The sequence below is a fragment of the Adiantum capillus-veneris genome, chromosome 12, assembly GCF_014529385.1.
Source record: "Adiantum capillus-veneris isolate H3 chromosome 12, ASM1452938v2, whole genome shotgun sequence".
NCBI classification, from domain to species: Eukaryota; Viridiplantae; Streptophyta; class Polypodiopsida; order Polypodiales; family Pteridaceae; genus Adiantum; species Adiantum capillus-veneris.
Genome location: NC_140942.1, coordinates 139,571,823 through 139,594,641, shown reverse-complemented (window position 1 = coordinate 139,594,641; position 22,819 = coordinate 139,571,823). Strand labels below are relative to the sequence as shown.

The 22,819-nt window shown below is 42.8% G+C and overlaps 2 protein-coding genes across 3 annotated transcripts in view; one reads left to right on the top strand and one right to left on the bottom strand.

Moving 5' to 3' along the window:
* LOC147446592 (uncharacterized) overlaps window positions 1–20,559 on the top strand; it is a 43,513-nt gene extending 22,954 nt beyond the window's left edge. For both annotated transcript variants that reach the window (XM_086525794.1, XM_086525795.1), the window contains 3 exons: window positions 19,709–19,828; window positions 20,084–20,151; window positions 20,230–20,559. In XM_086525794.1, the coding sequence (XP_086381920.1) occupies window positions 19,709–19,828; window positions 20,084–20,151; window positions 20,230–20,269 (228 nt within the window). In that variant the 3' untranslated portion in view covers window positions 20,270–20,559. The remainder of the gene's footprint in view (window positions 1–19,708; window positions 19,829–20,083; window positions 20,152–20,229) is intronic.
* LOC147446593 (uncharacterized) lies at window positions 8,581–9,704 on the bottom strand. Its single transcript, XM_086526258.1, has 2 exons — window positions 9,229–9,704; window positions 8,581–8,777 (listed from the first exon to the last, which is right to left on the bottom strand). The coding sequence occupies exons 1-2, from the start codon at window positions 9,671–9,673 to the stop codon at window positions 8,704–8,706; spliced, it is 519 nt and encodes a 172-aa protein (XP_086382384.1). The 5' UTR covers window positions 9,674–9,704; the 3' UTR covers window positions 8,581–8,703.
* Window positions 20,560–22,819: the final 2,260 nt, after the last annotated feature.

Genomic DNA, 22,819 nt, shown 5'->3' with positions numbered 1-22,819 from the left:
GAATACCATCAAGAATAGGTTCCCTATTCCTAGAATTGATGATATTCTCGATCGTTTAGAGGGTGCTGCAATTTTCAGCAAGATAGACCTTAAGAGTGGGTACGATCAGATTCGTATAAGGCCAGAGGATGTGCACAAGACTGCGTTTAGAACGACATTTGGTCTTTATGAGTTTCTAGTGATGCCGTTTGGGCTAACAAATGCTCCTGCCACGCTCAACAGAATGATGGACCGGATTTTCCGCTCGCATCAACAGTTTGTTGGAACGTTCTTCGATGACATGATAGTGTATTCGAAGAATGAAGAGGAGCATAGGCGTCACTTGACCATTGTGTTCGAAGAGCTGCGCAACACACGTTACTTGTCAATCCTAAGAAAAGTGAATTCTTCCTCGAAGAGATCCACTTTCTGGGCCACATAGTCTCAAAGGATGGTGTTAGAATGGATCCCGCAAAGGTCGAAGCTATCAAGACATGGCCAGACTTGAAGACTGTGTACGATGTCAGAAGCTTCTTGGGATTGTGTTCCTACTATAGAAGGTTTATCAGAAATTTTGCAGAGATAGCATCGCCTCTTCACGCATTGCAAATGAAAGAGGTCACTTTCAAATGGACCCAAAAAGAGATTTCAGCTTTTAGTCTCTTAAAGGAAAAGTTGACTTCAGATCCAGTTATTGTTTTGCCAGATCTCAAGAAGTCATTTGTGGTCCAGTGTGACGCGTGTGGAAGTAGCATCGGAGCAGTGCTAATGCAAGATGGACGGGTAGTAGCTTATGAAAACCGAATTTTGCAAGGGCCAGAGAGGACTATGCAAGTCTATGAGAAAGAGCTCTTGGCCGTGATTCATGCGCTTTCTAGCTGGAAGCACTACCTCTTAGGTGCCGATTTTGTTGTCCAAATAGATCATTAGACCTTGCGATACTTCTTGACACAGTCAAAGTTATCCGAAAAGCATATGCGATGGGCAAACATTCTTTCCATGTTCCACTTCCAGATTATGCATGTGGAAAGCAAGAAGAATGTTGTGGCTGATGCGTTATCAAGAAAGCCACAAATTTCAGCTGTGTCAATTCCTTATCATCATGAGTTAGATGACATGAAGGAACTGTATACTGTTGATGAAGATTTTGCAAGGATCTTTGAACAGTTACAAGAGGGGCAACATCACGAGCACTACCTCCTCAGAGATGGTTTTATGATGATGCATGGCAGACTTTGTGTCACTAGGCCACTGCGACATAAGGTCATGGAAGAGAGTCATGTCCCACCGTATGCAGGGCATCGTGGTATTGATGCAACAGTTAAAGCGGTAGAGACATTCTTCTATTGGCCTACCTTGAGAAGAGATGTTGATGCCTTCGTGCGAGCATGCATAGTTTACCAAAAGGTCAAGTTTGACAGGCAAAAGGCACCAGGGTTGTTACAATCACTACTGATTCCGGATAAGCCATGGGAAAGCATTGCTATGGACTTTATCTTTGATCTTCCAAGAACGCCAACAGGGAATGATGGTATATGGACCATTATCTGCAGGTTCAGCAAGCAGGCCCATTTTATCCCTGTCAGGAAGAAGATAAAATCTGATCAGATGGCACGCTCTTTCATGTACAATGTGTTTAAGTACCATGGTATGCCACAATCGATTATCAGTGATCGTGATCCTCGCATGACCAGTTTGTTCTGGAGAGGATTGTTGGAGAACATGGGCACTATGCTAAAATTCTCGTCTTCGTTTCATCCACAAACTGATGGACAGTCAGAAGAGGCTATTCTACTGTCTTAGATCTACTGAAATGCTACGTGTCAGATAATAAGGGCAAGTGGGAACAGTATTTGCCTATGCTTGAGTATGCGTACAATAATACGGTGCATTTCTCTATTGGCAAAGCACCTTTTGAGATTGTTGAAGGCGGCAAAAAGGTTCCTCCCATTTTGCATACAAAGGACAAGATCTTTGAGGTAGATCGATATGTTGAGAACATGGATGAGATGTATAAGAAGATTAAAGTTGCCTTGGAGAAAACTCGGGCAAAGCAAAAAAAGGTTGCTGATCGTCACCGTCGTGAATTGCTACTATCACCTGGTGATTGGGTTCTGTTAAGGTTCGAAAAGGCAAGGTTAAAGAAGATGAAGGGCAAGGAACGGCTGTTTCCTAAGCTTAGCATGCGTTACTATGGGCCTTTTCAAGTGCTTGACAAGATCAACGATGTGGCTTACAGGCTGAAATTGCCTGATGCGTGGAAGATTCATAATGCGTTTCACGTGAGTCTTCTAAGACCCTTCGTGGGTGATGTGCTAGAAGATTTGCCAGTTGAGGATCAGGCAGAAGTTGAGGAACTTGATGAGATCTTGATACCTGAGCAAGTTTTGGCACATAAGGACAGAAAAGTTAAAGGACAAATTGCAAGACGCTATTTGGTGAAGTTTAAGAACTATCCGCCTATGGATGCAAAGTGGATGGAAGAGCATGAACTGTCAGAGTCACCAAATGTATTGCAGCTTTACCTTGAAGCCTTTGGGTTACAGCCTACTTATGCCCCAACCCAACGTGTGCAAAGGAGGGGTAACGATAGAGCTAGTATACAAAATGTACATATGAATTCAGTGCCATAGATGGAAATGGCAAAAGTATGAAGGTCTCATTAAGTCATTTGTATCTATGTATGTTACGGCCTTTCTTGCGGATACATGCGATGATAAAAGGGTGTTAATAGCACAAGATCATCAGTGGCGTGTATTTATGGTATGCAATCGAGGACGTTTGCGATTTCAAGAGGGGGTATGTCACGAGGACGTGGCAGTTATTAACCATGTCACAAAGATGTGGCAACTGCTAACCTTGGTTGTTGGTTTCTTTCCAATGGGGTTTATTTTATTTGTTTTGAGACCCTCTTTTTGAAGTAGCAAACGGTCGGACATTGTATGGCCAATGTGAACGGTAGATTCACCCGCAGACGGGAAGTGGTCGGCACTGGAATTCGTATGGTAAGAGGATGTCTAGACTCAGAGCAAGATCATATAGGTCCCCCCGTCGCACTTAGCAAGTTGGTGGATACTAGGAAGTGAACTCAATTAAGGCGTAAAGTCAAGGTGGGACTACCAACAAAAAGTATCCGACGGTTGGGCCACATTGCACTTTTGGATGCGGTCCCAATGAGGATAGATGGTCAGAAGACCAGTGGGAGCCCAACGGAAGCATCTCCTAAAATTTAGGGAACTGCTATTTTGGGCCGAGAAATGTGTTCGCGTCATTACCTCCGGTATGACTAGGGGAACATTTTACAACTCTGCCGCGAAGGCAACTGGGCAACCGGTCATGATATTTTTAAGCGGCGAACCCGAAACGGGAAAATGCTTGAAAATGCGCCAAGTGGCAAATTCTCATGCACTTGCCTCTTGCAGAAAAATGGGCGCTGATTTTTAAGCTGGGAGAGGCCTCATTATGCAATCTGCCACAGGTTAAGAGCTATGGAGTGCTTCCTTTCCCTCTTATGTACAGTGCGGTGCCAGGAGTGATGCCCTGCACGCTACGCACTGCCCTCTCTCTCCCCTATGAGCAGTATGTTTTGCCCCACTAGTGGGCTTTTCATTTGACCAATGTACAGCTATGTGGGTTCATGCGCGATTGCCGAGGCAAGAGCCTCTTGCACAGGTACTGGATTAGCTAGCGGCTAATCCCCCGCAGGTACAGGTGAATTTGGAGAGGTTTCACGCCAGAAATCTCGTCCGATTCAAAGGGCAAGTAGCCCTACAGGTGCGGGAGCTCAAGGTCTTGCTACGGATGCGACCGCCCAAAACAGGGAATTACAGCTTGTTGTGTATTTTTGCAGGTTTAGGGTTTCGGCCCTAAACGGACCCTAATACCCCCAGGAGGTTCGGGGACGCAAGGGGACCGCTGTACAGGTGAACTGGCGCATTTTCGGGGCAGAAAACAGAGAATTCAGCGTGCTGCAGATTCTCGCCAGGTTTTGCGAAGTGTCCATATGCGTCGGGAAAGTCACCTATTGTGTGGGGATACTGACTGTGAAGCGTCCTAGTACAGTTATGCTACCGAAATCGGGCCAGAACAGGTGTTTCTTAGCCTAGATTGTGCGGGGCAGCTTGTGGGAGATCATAGGTTTTATTCCCTTCGATAAAAATAAAGAAATACCGAAAGAGGCGCCAATTTGGGGGCCTACAGGTTGTTGGTGTCTGCTCGGAGCATTCTAGCTTCCGAGCCGTGTGTGTGATTAAGCGTTAATTCCCGTTACAGGTTACCTTTGCAAAGTACTCTGTGTGTGTCTAAAGTAAAGAATTTCGGGTGAAAGCCAACGCCTACCGCCCTACGAGCCGGTCTCATCTGTGAACTTAAATTTAGTGTAATTTTCTTTTTTTACAAATGGTACGTACGTATCACGTACCTAAAGGTTGGTTCAGTACGGAAGTACGTTCCGTACGTACCTAAACCATACCGTACACTACGTACCTTTCCACCTTGGTTAAAACTTATGTTATTGAGTAGAAATCGCAGTGGAAAAGGTATCTCCCTCTGTTGGAGTTTGCCTACAACAACACGCTACACTCATATACAGGCAAAGCTCCAAATGAGATAATGCAAGGACGGATGATACCTCCACACATCATCCGCATAAAAGATAAAATCTTCGTTGCTGATGAGTTTCTTTTAGAGTGAAAAACAACAATGAGCCAAGTAAGAATCACCATCAAAGCAACTCAAGAACCAAAAGAAGCAAGCAGACAAGTGGCACAGACATTTGGCTCTCAAGGAAGATGATTCTGTCTTGCTAAAATTAATAAGAATAGCTTAAAGCAAAGCTCATGGCAAAGTAAATCTTTTTTGAAGATGTCAAAAAGATGCTTTGGACCCTTAAGGTGATCAAGATGATCAATGAAGTATGCTATAGGCTAACCATTAGAAGATATACAACGCATTCTATGTAAGTTTATTGAAGCCTTATGTGGGATCAATGCCATAGGAGCTAATCATTGGAGATCCTTGAAGTTGAACACACAAAGTAAATCATAAAACCGGAACATATGCTTTTTCATAAGGAACGAACAACGACAAGAAGTGGAATTGTGGCACGTACTCAAGTTCAAGGATTTGTTAAGAATGGATGCAAAGTGGGTGAATGAAAAATTCATGAAGGATTATTCCGACAAACTCAGACAATATGAAAAAGCTTTTCAGTTGAGGATAACTGATTAAGAGCCGGTTGATTATCACAACTTAATAGAAAACAAATTGAGAAATATATATACCTTTTTTGCTAATTTATATCAACTTATAAATTTGTTTTCTTCTTTAAAATGAAAGATAGCCAAATAAGTGCATTTGAGTAGGCCATTGATGAGTAGTCATAGGTCATGGTGGACCCACAGTGGAACCGACCTGTAGCCTCAGTAAAGGGCAGTAGACTTTGGCTTTCACCCTATCTATACGTTAATTCACTTTACCTTTACTTTATGACGCAAAGTAACTTCACGAATAATCGTGTAACTGGAATTCACCACTTGAAAACAAATCACGACTTGGTAGCTAGAGTGCTCCCAAGTAGATAGTGACACCCTATTGGCCCTAAAGGTTGGCACCCCTTTTGGTATTTCTTTATTTCAATTAAACTTTGAGAAAACCTGCAAACTTCTACGAGCTGTCCCACTTTTATTGGGCTGAAAATTCCCTACTCTAGCCCAATTTCAGCAGCATAACGACAACAGAAGGCTTCACAAAGAAAATCCCCATGTGATTGGTGACTTTCCACGCACATTAGAGCACTTTTGCAAACCTGGCAAGAAAATACAGTACGCTGAATTATCTGTTTTCAGCCCCTAAAATGCACCAGAACACTTGTTTGATAGTTCCCTATCTTCCCCGAAGCTCTTGGGATCTTAAGGCATCAAAAAGGGTCAAAACCCTAAACCTGCAAAAAATTACAGCAAGCTGCAATTCTCTGTTTTGCGTGCCGAATGCACCTTTAGGGCCGCTTGTCCTATGACTTATCAACTTGTACTTGCTTGTTAGCTAATCTGGCACTTGTGCAAGAGACTCTTGCCTCGGCAATCACGCATAAACCCATAGAACTGTACATATAGATGAATAGCCCTTGAGCAGTGCATCATGATTTTGTATTCAAAAGGGGAGAGGTACACGAGAGCGGAATCAGAACACCTGTTTGATAGTTCCCTATCTTCCCCGAAGCTCTTGGGATCTTAAGGCATCAAAAAGGGTCAAAACCCTAAACCTGCAAAAAATTACAGCAAGCTGCAATTCTCTGTTTTGCGTGCCGAATGCACCTTTAGGGCCGCTTGTCCTATGACTTATCAACTTGTACTTGCTTGTTAGCTAATCTGGCACTTGTGCAAGCGACTCTTGCCTCGGCAATCACGCATAAACCCATAGAACTGTACATATAGATGAATAGCCCTTGAGCAGTGCATCATGATTCTGTATTCAAAAGGGGAGAGGTACACGAGAGCGGAATCATAGTGCTACATAAGACAAAGGAGAAGGCAAGCTTTCCATTAAACCCGTGAACATGCACCCACTACACACACACACACACACACACACACACACACACACACACAATAGCTTCTCAATGAAGTCAAAATCAGCCCCAACAGCCCTAAATCGATTTTGGGCATCCCCTCCTACGTGAGGTGTCTTGCAGAATGGCTCCAGAGCTGCCAAGTGTCCACTTTGCCCAGTTGGTTTAAATTCCTAGTACCCATTGTCACGTGCGCATTACACTTGAGCCACGTGGACAAGCTTCTGCTATAGTTCTGCGTGTAAGGTGTAGCGGAAGTGAATGTTGAACTTTGATCAAGATGAGTGCTCCGAACTGTGCTCAAGGTTCCTTTTACTTACGGAAGGGAGAGCCTTCCGTTCCTTTAATGAGAGAGTGCACAAACAAGTGGATAAACACTTTGAATGAAGGTACTGACACTCAGAGATAGAGAGAGAAGAATCCGACACTAGAATGTTATCAAAACCCTCCTCCGAAGGCCCCACTCTCTATGGCGGTAGTGGTCTACTATTGATTGCACAAATCTCTACAATGCTTGGACTTGCCGACGATGTCGACGACGACGAGACGGGCTGAAATCTGAAAACGCTAAGGGCTGAAATCTGCAAATCTTTATCTACTGAATTCTAACTCTACGACGGCGATGACGACGATGCAACGACGACGTGCTGAAAACGCAGATTTGCAAACAACGTTGGATCTGACCGTGCGGCGAGGATTTGTTGCGGGAAGGTGAGATCTGCGAGGTTCGGGACTTCTGCTAAGGTGTCTTGATGCTGAAAACTGAAAACGCTGATGCTATTGGTGATCTTGTCGCGATGAATCTGCAAATTGTCGAGGCTGATGTTGCTAAATTGGCTTTATTTGACAGAAAAATAACTCTAAATGAATTAGTGGATTTATAAGTGATAGGGTTTTCTCGCTTGAAACACCAAGGAAAAATAATTCTAAATGAATTATTGGAATTTTAAGTGAGGGTTTTTTTCACTGGAGACATCCGAGTACAGAGTATCCTTTGTGCGTCATTCAAAGTAATGACAGGAGCACTGTGAAAGGGAATATCTGTAAGGCCACCAGGAACGGGTACTTCTGATGCGTCACAACGGATTGGTGACAGGGAGCATCAGTAAGAAGTATCCGACCATCCGGGAACGGACATCTCTGATGCGCCATAGGATGGGTGACATAGAGCATTGTGAAGGGGATTGTACCCAGTGTTCGGGAAATTTCTCAATTGGAAAGGGCTCATTTTCCTATTACTAAAGTTTCCAAGCGGCATGTAGAAATTTCAACCGGCTACTACCCTTTTACCTTGGTTAAGAGTAGAACTTTTCCTTTTGTATGCTTTTTTATTAGGCATATTTCCCTTCAACAATGCAACAAGATTGGTTTTAGCATAAGAGTGTTACAAGCCTAAGGCCATTCATTATCGAGTCACTTGACTTTACATCTAGAAACTATTTGAACAAATTATTGACAAAATTTAAAGGCTCCAACACTCTTAATACAATGAGATCAAGATATAAATCATCGAGTCACTTGATTTTACATCTAGAAACTATTTGAACAAATTATTGACAAAATTTAACACTCTTAATACAATGAGATCAAGATATAAATCATCCATTAGAGGTGGGTATGTAAGATCCACAGAAAGAGATGATAGAAAAAAGATATTTTCATTCAAGTGAAGTAAAACATCATTGTGACAACAAAAAGAGTCCCAACAAAACATTGGAGCCAAAAAACGGCCTCAAAGCTATAAAGTCATACTAAGAAACTTGGAGCAAGAGGGCTTATAATTCACGTGTCAAGGCTACAATGTGCTAGTGGCAAGGTAGAAGCCACAGAGAGCATTGCTAGCTCCATCCGCAAGTTCATACATCAAATTTTTCCATTCCATGGGGAGAGCAAAAAGATGGCGATGTGCACAAAACTGCCTCAAAGCAATAGTCATACTGAGAATCATGGAGCAAGAGGGTAGATAATTAGTCGCAAGGTAGAAGCAAAAGGAAGCATTAGCTAACTCCGTCCCCAAGTTCATACATCAATTTTTTCCATTCCATGAGGAGCAAAAAGATGGCGATTTGCAAGATTTTTCCACAACTCCATTGCATGAGAGAAATCCGTCACATCATCACCTTCAATAGAAATGGTTAATAGTGCATCCAAACTCTCTATTTCCATTCTATTGCGCCACTTGCTCTTGATCTTTGTTCGACTACTAAAGCCACGCTCACATACAGCAGTGCTACAACATTGAACCAAGGCAATTTGAATCTTCAACACATTTGGATACATATCTTTCCAACTGTCATTGTTCGCAAGCAAAGAAGCAACTTCACAAAGGCCCATTTTGGCAAAATCAATTGTAGCTTGACGTTTAAATTTTCTAAATTCATCCTTAAACGCATTTCCATCAATAAGAGGAGTAAACCTCTTCCCCTTTACAAGCTTCTCATCCCCATAGAAAGATGCAATTTCAGAGCATTCCATAATTCCAAAATCCTTTAGCAACTTCTCATGCATTGGATGTTGTGCAGGAACCAAAATTTTTATACACCTCGTGATAGAATTATCCACAAATCTTTTCTCTAAGCATTCACACAACTTTTGAGCATATTTGGATTGAAATTCCAATGCACGCACCAAATCACCTCCCTCAACGCCACGGACAATTTTTTGACTGAAAAACATATCACTTCGTAATGAAGAACGCAAGGCATGCAAAAATCCATTTTCTGATCCATAGTCTGGCATGATAGGATAGTCTCCCACTCCTCTTTGAGATGCATTGAGGTCAACATTTCGTTCCTCTAGATATTCATCTCTAATGCATAATATAGTGCTTTGTACAATCCCATGTATTGCAGTGACATCAACATAGTCCTTTTGGAAACGTCTACTCAAGTCACTAATCTTTCCTAGAATGTCAGCAAGAAAATGCAAAGCATATATACATTCAAAGTTACTTAGCATGCCATACAAATCTTGCCTTTCGTGTGATAGGATGAGGAGCAAAGCATCCAAAGATCTACATATCTTGGCCACACAAGCATGTCTACTTAACCATCGGATCTCAAAAATCCGTTGCATCTTCACTACCTCACAATCAAGTTCCTCTTGAATTTCTTTCAAATTCTCCATTCTATTGGAACTACTGGCAAAGTGAGTGGCAATTCCATTTATTAATTGGTCAATTTGCTTAGCATAAAGGATGAAGTATCTAGCTAGGTTTGTGGGGTGCGCAACACAATGAATAGCAGTCAACCTAGGGTTAAATATCTTCAAGAGGGTTGCTACACCTTTCTTGCGGCCTACCATGGTTGAGCACCCATCTGAACCAAAAGCAATTAACCTACTAGTGTCTATTTTGGCATTTGTTATCTCAAGCATAAGAACATCATAAATGCCTTTAGCAGTGCTATCATGTGTACGCACCATTCCATAAAAGGAAGTACAAGGCACACATCCTTGGTCTAAATAGGAAAAGTATACAATCATGTGGTGATGCAAAGAAATGTCAGTAGATTCATCTACTAACAAGCCAAACCAAGGACTTTTTCTCACTTTTGCTAAAGTCTCCTCCCTTGGATTGTGCTATACAATAAATGATCTCGGAACATGCCTTATCATCATTGTAAAGAGAGGTCATGGATTGCACCCCCGTGTCTCTTATTAGCTCAAGCAAGGATGGGTACAAGGAAAAAGACAAATTGTTCTTTCCAATAAAAAAGGCCGCTTTAAACAAATTTAGCAAAGCATCTTCTTGTGTAACATGCATCTTTTTCAAACCTTCTTTCAATGCCCTCTTACCAAAGAGCTTTGCATCACGTGCATCATGATGGCATTGCGTACATGCATGTGATTTGAGATTGCTAGTTTTAAAGTTTTTGGATCCTTGCTTGGCATACGCACTCTTAGAATGTGGGTAATCCAAGCAAAAACTACAAAACAATCTCACCTTCTCATTGTCATATATGAGCCACTTGAATTTATTCAACCACTCATCTTGCCAAAGTGCCCTTCTTTCCCTCTTCAAACTTTGACTATTCACGATCGAAAAGTGCAGAAAAGACTCGATTTTGCGTGAATTTTTCAGATTTTCACGCACTTCGCCATGGATTCCTCCGACTCAGATGTGCAGCGTGACGACGCGCTAGGTAACATCCAAATTCCATTCACGCATGCTCTCTATACATGGATTACAACTACTTTCCAGAGTTTCGACCAACGTGTTACCGCTCTGGAAAACGCGAATGTTCATACGATCCTTCGCTTGGCCTCTCTCGAAGGGGTCGTACAGGGGCTCAGTTCTCGACTTTCTACTCTCGAAAATATGGCTCAGTCAACGACTGCGCGTATTTCCGAGGGTGAAACCCATCTCCAGCATTTGCGGACGCAGATTGCTGCTTTTGGGCGTTCGCAGAGTGGTCTGACTGCTACAATTTCGTACAAAACTACAAATTTCTCAGGTGAAGAGGAGTGTACGGAATTGGCCGTAAATAACTGGTTGCACCAGTGGACCACATACTTTGATCTCCATTGGGAGCATGATGAACGGAGGATTCCTCTCTATCTGCGCGGCAAGGCGCTTACCTGGTGGCGTGACATGACAGAGAAGCCTATGACGTGGGTTGACTTTTGCGTGAAATTCTAGAGGGATTTCGCCAAAATGGACCCTTTGAAAGCTTACGCCAAACTGCAGAGTCTTTTGATGAAAACTCTGTCTTTTGATAAGTATACGACAACTTTCAAAGAGGCGCTCACTTTTTGCAAGGTGGATTCCACACACGTCGTGCACATGTACTTGCTGGGCTTACATGAAGATTACCGTTGGGCCTTAATCAAGGACAAAGCCCCGACTAATGTCGAGGATGCAGTGGCGAAGGCCAGGACGTTCCATTTGATAAATGGAGCGAATTATGAGAAGAAAAGAACTGCAGACTATCAATCCGGTGAGGGTGCTTCGAGGAAGCGACCTCGATTCCAGCATAAGTCTAAATCACTACCGAGATCTTCTCAGGAAAAGAAGAAAGCCAGAAATGCTTCAGTTGTTGATGGAGTGAAGAAGGAGGCTTGCTTCGGATGTGGCCAGACGGGTCACCAAATCAAGGATTGCCCTAAAAAGAAAAAGACGCAGAAACCGCAAGGTTGTCCTTCGGTTCAGATTCACGAGATCTCAGGTAACTCTGATGTTCAAGTTGAAATCCATCATTTAGCACACAGTTCATGCACAAATTGTACTCTTAGCACCAAAGTGTTTGGTAAGCACGATCTTCTCTGTTTCCTCGGGAAGATCAATGGTCACGACGTGATCGTACTCCCTGATAATGGAAGCTCACACAATTTTGTGGATGCAAAATTGGTGCAGAAACTGAACCTGCGGACGCAGGGCAGTGACCGTGAGTATCGCGTGAAGATGGCTCGTGGCGTGGATATGGATGTATGGAATCGGATGGTTCCAGACTTGTCGCTCGAGCTGGCTGATTACAAAGAGAACTTGGATTTCCACATCATGCGTCTGGACAATGCAGATGTTATTTTAGGAATTCCATGGTTTTATGATAAACAAGACTCATTGTATATAGACTATGTACATCACTCTCTTGTTTTTGTTAAGCAGAACATGCCTCATGTATCTGTGTCGCTTTGTAATCAGAAGTCTATAAATAATGGTTTTGCAATACCAATTGTTACTGCTTTGGAAATGTATAAAGAAATAAAGTCTTCTGATGTTGACTTTTATCAATGTGTATTATCTACTTGGTTTGATTCATTAGTGCTTGGTATTTCTGTCACTGAATTTCGTAAAAATGTTTCATGTTCTTCTGTTGAACTTGGCGATTCCGACGAATCCAACCTTATCCGCGAAATCATGACTGATTTCAAGGATGTTTTTCCTGATGATCTACCTCCAGGCTTGCCGCCTTTGAGAGGAGTAGATCATGGCATTGAGTTGGTGGCTAGTAGTCAGCCCTTCTCAAAGCAACCCTATCGGTTTAGTAAAACCAAGGAGGACGAGATTCAGCGACAGCTGAAGGATTATCTCGAAAGGGGTTTTGTTCGGCCTAGCAAATCCCCGTGCAGAGCGCCAGTGCTACTTTCTCGAAAGAAGGATAATGCGCTTTTGCGTGGATTACAAGGGGTTGAATAAACTCACTGTCAAGAACAAGTATCCGCTCCCGCGCATGGACGATCTGATAGATCGGCTCCATGGAGCGTTGTATTTTACGAAGATAGACCTGCGATCAGGCTATCGTCAGATACGGATGAAACTGGAAGATATTCCTAAGACAGGCTTTCATATGCGTTATGGTCACTACGAGTTTTTGGTCTTGCCTTTTGGTTTGACCAATGCTCCAGCTACGTTTCAGCAGATGATGAATGATCTGCTGAGACCATTTTTAGGCAACTTCGTTGTTGTATTTCTCGATGATATCTTGATTTACAGCCGAAGTTTGTCTGAGCACCTAGTGCATATATGTACTGTTCTCGAAGTACTAAGAACTGAGAAGCTTTATGCTAAGGCTTCTAAGTGTGAATTCTTTAAGAAAGAGCTTCTGTACTTGGGTCACATCATTACTCGCAATAGAATTCGCGTTGACCCTGAAAAGTTGGATAAAGTGTGAAATTGGTCCATTCTGAAGAATGTACGCCAAGTAAAGTCCTTTTTAGGCTTTACTGGATTCTTTCGCAAGTTCATCAAGGATTACTCTAAAGTTGCTGATCCGCTTACGCAACTTTTAAAAGGAGGGGTGAAAGGGCCGAAGACTTCGGGTCCTCGTCGTAAAGGTAATCCCCCTGCTGTCTGGAATGAACGTCTCGACGAGAGCTTTCGGACACTAAAGCACTTGGTGACTACTGCGCCAATATTGCACATTGTGGATCCTAGCAAACCGTTTGTGGTTGAAAGGGATGCTAGTGATTATGCTATTGGTGTGGCATTATACCAGGATGGACGTCCTGTCGCGTTTGAAAGTAAGAAGCTTTCTGACGCTGAGATGCGTTATCCAACGTATGAAAAGGAGCTTTACGTTGTAGTCCATGCCCCGAGGAAATGTCGGCACTACTTGTATGGCTCTATGTTTGTTGCATGGACAGATCATCATTCCTTGCGCTATATCTGTGATCAAGTTGATCTCAGAGGCCGGAAGGCTAGATGGATTGAGCTTATGCAAGAGTTTGACTTTGAGATCCGTTATAGAAAAGGATCTAGCAATCGAGTTGCCGATGCGCTCAGCAGGATTCTTGAGGTCAATGCCTTGTCTATGGCTGAAATCGCGACGGATTTCTATCTCCCTCTCCGAGGGCTATGTCGCTCCGATGGCCATTTTGGCAAGATATGGAACGAGGTCGAAGCAAGGCATGACTCGCATACAGGCTTGGGTGGTCCGGAGACTCGAGTAAGTCTTGTTGGAGAGACGAGACAGCGACAATATTCCATTAGAGGTGGACTATTGTTCAGAAATGGTAAAGTCTGCATGCCGGAAATCGATGAGATTCAACAAAGGATTTTGTGCGAATGCCACGATGTTCCTAGCGCTGGGCACCCAAGCATCCAGAGAACTTTGGCTTTGGTCAAGCGATATTTCTATTGGCCAAGGATGCGCTCTTACATAGAGAGCTATGTGAAGAGATGCGCTTAGTGTCAGGTCAATAAGGCAGAGCGCCTTAGGAAAGCTCGCCTGCTACACCCATTGGAAATCCCAGATGCCAAGTGGCAGAGTATTTCCATTGATTTCATCGTTGGTTTGCCTAATACTAGTCAGGGCAATGACGCTATTTGGGTTGTGGTCGATCGACTCACAAAAATGGCGAAGTTTATACCAACGAAGTCGACAGTAAAAAGCCATGAGTTGGCGGTTTTATTTATTGATCAGCTTTATAAGCTGTATGGTCTCCCAGAGGATATCGTCAGTGATCGAGATACTAAGTTCACTGGCCGATTTTGGCGAGATGTGTTCGCTCATCTTCAGACGAAGTTGAGTATGTTGTCTTCTGACCATTCTGAGTCCGACGGACAAACTGAGAGGATGAATCAGACCTTAGAGGACATGTTGAGAGCCTATGTCTCTCACAGGCAATCTAATTGGGAAAGGTATCTCCCACAATTAGAGTTTGCTGGACGCAAAGGGCATAAAAAGCCTGATTGCAGATTTTACAAGCAAGAGCTTGAGAGGAAGAAGCAGCAGCAGGGTAAGAAGAAGAAGGATGCAAAAGATGCTAAAGGTGATGATGACACCTCCTCTTCTTCCAAGGATGTTGGCAAGGTCAATGTGGCCTCTAGTGTGGTCATAGAGGAAATTGTTGATGTGGACGAAGCACTTGTCGTAGCTTCGAGTGTCGTTGATGATGTTGTGGCTATGGCAAGTGATATGTATATCACGAAGCTAGATCTTATTGACGCTTTGCTTTCAACACATGATGGGCTGTCCTAGTCTTGGATAGTAGACAATGGTGCCTCATTTCATGTAACTCCTTCTTTGGAGTCTTTTGCCACATACCCTGCAGGTAACCTGGGTAAAGTTTACTTGGGTAACAACTATGCATGTGACATTGAGGGTGTTGGCACCATTCACTTGGCTTTGGAAAATGGCCAAGAACTTGTTTTGCATGATTTTAGGTACGTGCCTGGCATTAAGAAGAGTCTGCTATCAGTTGGGCAGCTGGATGTAAAGGGCTACTTCACTACTTTTGGTGGTGGCTCTTGGAAAATACAAAAGGGTTCTATGTTGATTGTGAAGGGCAACAAAAGGGGAACTTTATACTATTTGCATTGCAAGGCCTTACCTGGCAAGTTTGTTACTATGGCTGAAGTTCATTGTTCAATGGAACTTTGGCATAAGAGACTTGGCCATATGAGTGAGAAAGGACTACAGGCTCTCTCCTCTCTTGGGAGATTTGATGTAAAAGGTCCTTGCCTTGAATTTTGTAAAGATTGTATCTATGGTAAACAAGTGAAGTTCTCTTATTCGTCTGGTGTCTCTAAAAAGTTGCATGCTCTTGATTTAGTACATTCAAATGTTTGCACTATGCCTGTGAGCTAACATGGTGGTGCACGCTATTTTGTATCTTTCATTGATGATTTCAGTAGAAAGACTTGGGTGTATGTACTTAAAAAGAAGAGTGATGTTTTTGACGCTTTTAAAAGATTTCATGCTTTTGTTACCACACAAAAGGGTCTCAAGTTAAAGGCCATAAGAACAGATAATGGGGGAGAGTATGTATCACGTGAATTTAATGTTTTTTGTGAGATGCATGGTATTAAAAGGGAGTTAACAACCCCTTATAATCCATCATTTAATGGCGTGGCTGAGAGATATAACCGCACAATTTGTGAGAGGATACGTTGCATGTTGTCCACAGCTAATCTTCCGCAAGAATTTTGGGGAGAGGCTTTGAAAACTGCAGTTCATGTATGCAACCGTTCTCCAAATCGTGCTTTGGACAATGGCATGCCGAAGAGGTTTGGTTTGGCAAACCTGCTTCATATGACCATTTGCGTGTTTTTGGCTGCGAGGCATTTGTGCACGTGCCTGTAGATCAGAGGACTAAGCTAGACATGAAATCCATCAGAGGCATCTTCATGGGTTATGGAGATGAGGGTGAGATGGGTTACAGAGTATGGCTACTTGATTACAGGAAGGTTGTACGTAGCCGAGATGTAGTATTTAATGAGGCTAAATTGCTCCAAAATGCTACACATGTAGACCATGATAAAAAGAGGGTCAAATTTCATAATGACCAGCCAGCCATAAAGCCTTCCTTGGCTGAAAATATGGTGCCTATTGATGCTGAAAATGAGCAGCAACCATTTGTGCAACAGCCAGAAGAGAATGGACAACAAATAGATGCACAAAATGGGGTAGAACACAATGATCAGCAGGCTGAAAATGATTTACAGCAGGGTATAAATGCTGAAAATCAGCCGCTAAATGATAACGGAATCGTTCCTGAGGATGTAGACCCGTTACCGGCAAATGTAGATCATTGGGTGAGGAGATCTACACGTCAGAGACGTCAACCTGAGAGGTTTCAGCCATCTTTGGATTGTGTTTTGTTGACTGATGAGGGAGAGCCTCTTACATACAAAGAGGCCCAGTCTTGTGAAGACAAAAGTGGGAGCTTGCTATGAAATCCGAGATGCAATCACTGTATGCAAATAATACATGGGAGCTTGTGCATTTGCCCAAAGGTAGGAAAGCTATTCCTAACAAGTGGGTTTATAAGAGCAAATGTGTTGATGACAAACCCAAATACAAAGCGCGTTTAGTTGCTAAGGGTTATGCACAGAAGGAAGGCATTGACTTCCAGGAAATCTTCTCACCTGTAGTGAAGATGTCTACTCTCCGTGTGTTGTTTGCTCTATGTGCTATCTTGGATTTGGAGCTTGATCAAATGGATGTGATCACTGCTCTCTTACATGGTGACTTGGATGAGGAGCTGTATATGTTGCAGCCTGAGAGCTTTGTCATTCCAGGGAAAGAGCATTTGGTATGCAAACTAAAACGCAGCTTGTATGGGCTGAAACAAGCTCCTAGACAGTGGTACAAAAAGTTTGATACTTTTATGCTCAATCATGGTTTCAAACGCAGTCAAGCAGATCACTGTCTTTACACTAAAAAGGCTCCTGATGGTAGTCTTATTGTGCTAGTCCTATATGTGGATGACATGTTGATTGTTGGCAAGCATAAGCTTTGAAAAAGGAACTGAATTCAGCTTTCTTGATGAAAGATTTGGGTGCAGTTGAACATATTTTGGGTATGCGTATTACGAGGGATAGAAAGAAGCGTCTTTTATTCCTTTCTCAAGACAAGTACATCAAGAAAGTACTTGAGAGATTTAATATGGCTGATGCTAAGCCTCTTGGTGTGCCCTTACCTCCGCACACAAAGCTTAGCAAGCTTGATTGCCCAAAAGATGATATAGCTACTCATGCTATGAAAGGCATTCCTTATGCTTCAGCTTGTGGTTCATTGATGTATGCCATGGTTGCTACACGACCAGACATTGCTTATGCAGTGGGAGTTGTTAGCAGGTTCATGTCTAATCCTGGCAAACCACATTGGGAGGCAGTGAAGAGCATATTCAGGTACTTAAAAGGTACACTGGACACATGTATATGTTATGGCAAGGGTACACTATCATTGCGGGGATTCTGTGATTCGGACATGGCAGGTGATCTTGACACTAGAAAGTCTACCAGTGGGTATGTATTCACACTTGCTGGAGGTGCTATTTCATGGTGTTCAAGGTTACAAAAGATTGTGGCATTGAGCACTACAGAGGCTGAATATATTTCAGTCACAGAGGCTTCTAAGGAAGCTATTTGGCTTGGCAGGTTGGTCAGAGACTTTGGTCTTCTTGCATATGCTCCAATGCTTGGTTGTGATAGTTAGAGTGCTATATGCCTGGCTAAGAATGCCATGTTCCATGCTCGTACCAAACACATTGATGTGCGGTACCATTTTATACGACAGGTATTGGATGATGGCCTTGTCACACTGACAAAGGTCAAGACACAGGATAACCCTGCAGATGTTCTCACTAAGTGTCTTGCTAAGACACAACATCAGCATTGCTTACACTTAGTGGGAGTTACTTAAAGGTACCACATCGGGCCTTTAAGTGGGAGGTTGTTGGGTCTAAAGGCCCTCTTATAGCCTCTCTTACTCATTTTTTCATTCTTTTATACTTGGGTGTGTTCACACCCAAATGCCATTTAAATGGTCATAAGTTTGTACCCTTACATAATAATAAAACATAGGGCTTTTAGCGGTGTGCCCAAGAAACACACTAAGAAATCGTACGATCTCCTCTCTCCCTCTCTCTGCAACAACGCTCGTGCTCACTCTCTCTCTCTCTCTCTGCTCGTGGGCTCTTCTACACCCATCGCTAGCCCCTCTATCACTTCACTCTTTTGCCTGATTCTGCAAGCGCTAGGTCTTCATTTATAGGAATTATATGCTGGGCCGGGCAAGCTTCCCAACAAACCCACAATTTCTACATCAATCTTATCTTTGGTCTCTCTGGAGGTAGCTCATCAGGTAGTGTCAGTAAAACTAATTCTGAAATTATGCTATATGTTGTGGAAGTGATTTAAGGGGATAACTCAGGATGAGCGCTCAATGCGCACATCAAGGTTCCTTTTACTTCATGAGAGAGATGTGCAATAGAATAGAGAGAGGAGAAAGAATGATATTGTGAGAGGAGAGAAAGAAGACTAACACTAGATGGGGTCTCAAACCCCCCTCCAAGCGCCCCCTCTCTCTATGGCTCGAGAGGTATTTGCTTGAGATTGCTCAAATGTTGATACAATGGTCCTAGATGTTGATATGCTGATGGGATCTTGTCGTAGGTGCTTGGATTTGCGTGACTAAGGGCTTAAAATAGAAAACGCTAGTGGAACTGATGGGATTTGCAACTGCTGACGAGTCTGAGACTGGCTCTCCCGTGATGTCCTCAACAAGCTCTCTCTATGTCTGTGCAACTTTAGTAGAAACAATCCAAGACATCTTTGATCCTCGTATCTCATGACTCTAGAAAATAGTTGAAAACCCTCTCTGAACAAATAGTGGAAGCGGCCTACACCGGGCAGTGCAATGTGTAGTGCAGCTCTGTCTCTGGCTCTAGGCGACATAAATGACATATCCTAGCCTCTGTTGGTACCCCTCGAAATCGGCCAGTCTCAATCTGAAGCTGATGTGAGGATGTGCGTATATGCCCAACAGCACACCGTATCCCATGAGATAAGAGTGTATCCATGTATGCAGGCCTAGTCACAATACCGTCCTCCGTGAGTTGGAGAAGATGCTCTCTATAGAAAGCCATTTTCGTGCCCAACTCTTGTGCCGGCTGTATCCATGTGCTCCTGGTATCTAGCTGAATCAGATCCTGAAGTATGAGTTATCTCTGTCCGTGTGAGAGATAGGGAGGGCGCATCCAAGGAGTACTGGAACGGAGCCAATCTATCCATGATTCCATGCTGAAACCATGTGACTAAAACCATGATGTCATCTGCCCATACCAACATGCTGTGTCACCCTACAGTGCTAGCTATGTCAGTGGGGATGTCCCATACACTGCAAGAGAGAGAGAGAGAGAGAGAGAGAGAGAGAGAGAGAGAGAGAGAGAGAGAGAGAGAGAGAGAGAGATTTGATAACATGATTGTGCATGCAGTCTTGCATCAAGGTTGCGCTAGATTTTGTAGCACCTGAAAATGTCCAGCAATGTGTGGATCTGGCTGGGGAGTACAGATTGCTGCCAAAAGACCATCGAGCAAAGGAGGACAAATTGGAGGTTTGATGCTTAGACACTTGTGTGTTGTTTTGGGGCGGGTAAATGTTATGGAGACAGGAAATTACTCAAAGATAATTGCTTTTGCTTAGTGATTCTATTATCATGTGTGTGCAAGTTGCTACTTGTGCATATGGGTGATCATGGGGGTGCTAGTTTTCAATAAATGTAAGACAGCCCCTCTTTGATAATGATTTTGTATGGTAGTACAGGTAAGTACGTAGTTATTTGAGAAATTCATCTGTATATGATGCCCAGGTTAAAAAAATGGCCATTTTTGCGGCGGCTTCAGCAGTTAGACAGCTCGACAGTCTCTTAGCATTACGGTAACTAAATTTGATTAGTTGTAGCAGAATGAACTGGTCATTTAAGTAATAATGAGATTGGTTTGGAACTCTTTGCAGGCAGAAGGAAGTTGATGATGCCCGAGAACTCAAAGAGTAGTGCAGAATATCTATCATTTCCGTCAAAAGCATCTCACAAGAAGTGTTTTGCTTTGTTCCTGTACCCTCCTTTCCAAATTTTTATGTATAGCTGCTTGGCCTCTTTTGGGCCAAGTTTTTTCCTTGACCTCTCTTAGTACACCCATGTATACAATTGTCTTTTTGGTCATCGTTGTACTGGATGTAAGGTGCCGTCAGGAGACGAGTATGGCCGAAAAGCTTATTCATTTGTACAGTACTTTGCTGCATTCATAGCAACTTTCCCCTTGTCATATTTAAATCGTGAAGCCAGTTTAGGGTGCACTTACACTGGGGGGAAGATGGGAGCGTGGCTGCAGAAGTGTACATAATGTTTTGTGCTTTCTCCTAGCTCTGTCTGAAGGCACTGGCCAGCAGCCAATTTCGTTGAGCTAGTTTTGGTACCGTGATTGTGAAGGTATCTTGTCAAAAGTACTTTTCATATACGTCATGATAATTCTGACCTTTCATGGTGAAATTCGATAATTGTTATAACAGTGGGATTTTTGGGTAACGAGCACATCCGCGCAGCCTAGATTAATGGGACACCATGGCTTCTATTTAGCCTCTGAGAGAGAGAGAAAGAGAGAGAGAGAGAGAGAGAGATTTCATCATCATCCTTGAAGGTCCATAGGGACCAAAAGAAACATATCGCATGGGGGTTGAGGTTGATAAGCGACTCTTGATGCTCAAGGATTGCGAAAATGGGCATCACAATTGAAAGTCCACATCGTGGTTGGGAGAGCAAGAGCAATGTGTGTAGGGAGAGCTCATGGCTGAAAATGTGGGGAAAGTAAGCTCTAGTATGCAAAATTTGTGCGAGTATGATGCTTTGGGTAGTGGAGGAAACTCCTTGTAGGTGCTCCAACTCCCTCTCTTGTATCGTAGAGAATGATGGCTGAGCTGGATGGAGGTGATAGTACGGATCGATTCAAGGGGCTCTAGCATATGAGGGTGTGATTCTCTTGTTCAAAGGTGGGTTTATAGTTGGAGAGAGATAGAGAGAGAGAGAGAGAGGGATTTCATTATTGTCCTTGAAAGTCAATTATGACCTATGGAAACAAAAGAAACATATCATGTGACTTGAGAGCGGACCGTCACATGAGAGCGGACCGGAGCCAATGCTAATCTCAATGAAAGCACAACAAATTTTTGAATGAGCTTTGTGTTTTGGGATGTCCACTGATTGTAGGATATGCCCAACATGGATGGACCATGAAGCTCTTGGTTGTATTCATCGATTGCAAAGTGAGGCTTTCCTTCCAAATGTGGTCTCTTCCAGGGCTCTTACAGGAGGATATGCCCAGCAAGGGCTAGTTGAGGAAGCTTTCGATCGTTTTAATGAGAGGTGATGCACGTGCTTATCTTACCCTTGTTTTGTAGAACCTTGCAATCAGTGCATTTCAAGAGAGGACAAGATGGAAAAGGAGCATAAAGAGCACTTGTAGCTTGGAAGCAGCATGTGAAAGCTCTCAATGGATTCACATAAGTTGAAGGTAATAAAGCCCTCCCCTTACACCACACATACACAACAAGAAAGGCCCATTAGAGGACGACGAGAATCATAATAGTGACCTTGAAGCATATCATGACTCTTCAACATTGAAGGAGAATAAAAGTATACGGACAAATGGCATGTTCCCTAGGTTTACAAGAACTCAGTGGAGTTGGTGCCACCTTTCGACCATACATACGTATGTTTTTTTGGGGGGGGGGGGGGGGGGGGGGGGGGGACAAGCGTGCAGGCACATAATGCTTTTTTCATTACCTTAATTTTTCCTTTTAAATTGACACTTGTTTACTCTCAATTTCTCCAATTTTGTGAGTTTGGATGGTCAATAAATTTTATACAAGAGATTGGGATCAACCTTCAACAAAAAATTAAGGTGTACTTCTATCCGTTCAATGGAGCGTAGCATGTTCATTGAAATTACATAAATGCACCCATATAAATTGTAAGCAAGATGCTGCAAAAATAATTTCTATTTGCAAAACTTGTGACCTATAGTTTGATGCCAATCACAAAATGCAAATATTGATTTTAAAGAATGATCCCGTTTATGAGACTAAGGGCGGCCAACCTCACAACCTAAGTTCTTCCTAACAATCAATAAGATTCATCGAAACATTGAGATATGTAAAAGTCTATTTATTACATTGTTAGTGTCTAATAATAAAAGATTCTTGTAGCCCTTTCGAAAAGCATCGCAAAGTCAATATTAAAACGCTCTTTGCAATAATCATCACCGAGGTTTGTTGGCTTCACTAGACGATTGTCGAAAGCATCACAAAATCAACAAAAATCTCTTTGCAATGATTGATTGGAGAAAAATGACCCGCTTGCGATATCAACATGATAACAAACAAAAAGCTATCTACAATAATTGACACAAGAAAACCAAATACAGTCTCTCTTAATTGAAGCAAAAAAATCACCAAGAAAGACATGCAATAAGTGAACCTACAAGAGAAATCACCAACAACCAACACCAAAGTAATCAATGCACACTAGTTCTTCCTGCTAAAGTTATAG

What these genes read in the sequence shown, in the direction of transcription:
- LOC147446593 (XM_086526258.1), bottom strand. Translation starts at nt 9,673, where the DNA reads ATGGAGAATTTGAAAGAAATTCAAGAGGAACTTGATTGTGAGGTAGTG. An exon ending in CTTGCGTTCTTCATTACGAA is followed by an intron (nt 8,778 to 9,228) that starts GTGATATGTTTT and finishes TCAATGTTGTAG; the next exon opens with CACTGCTGTATGTGAGCGTG.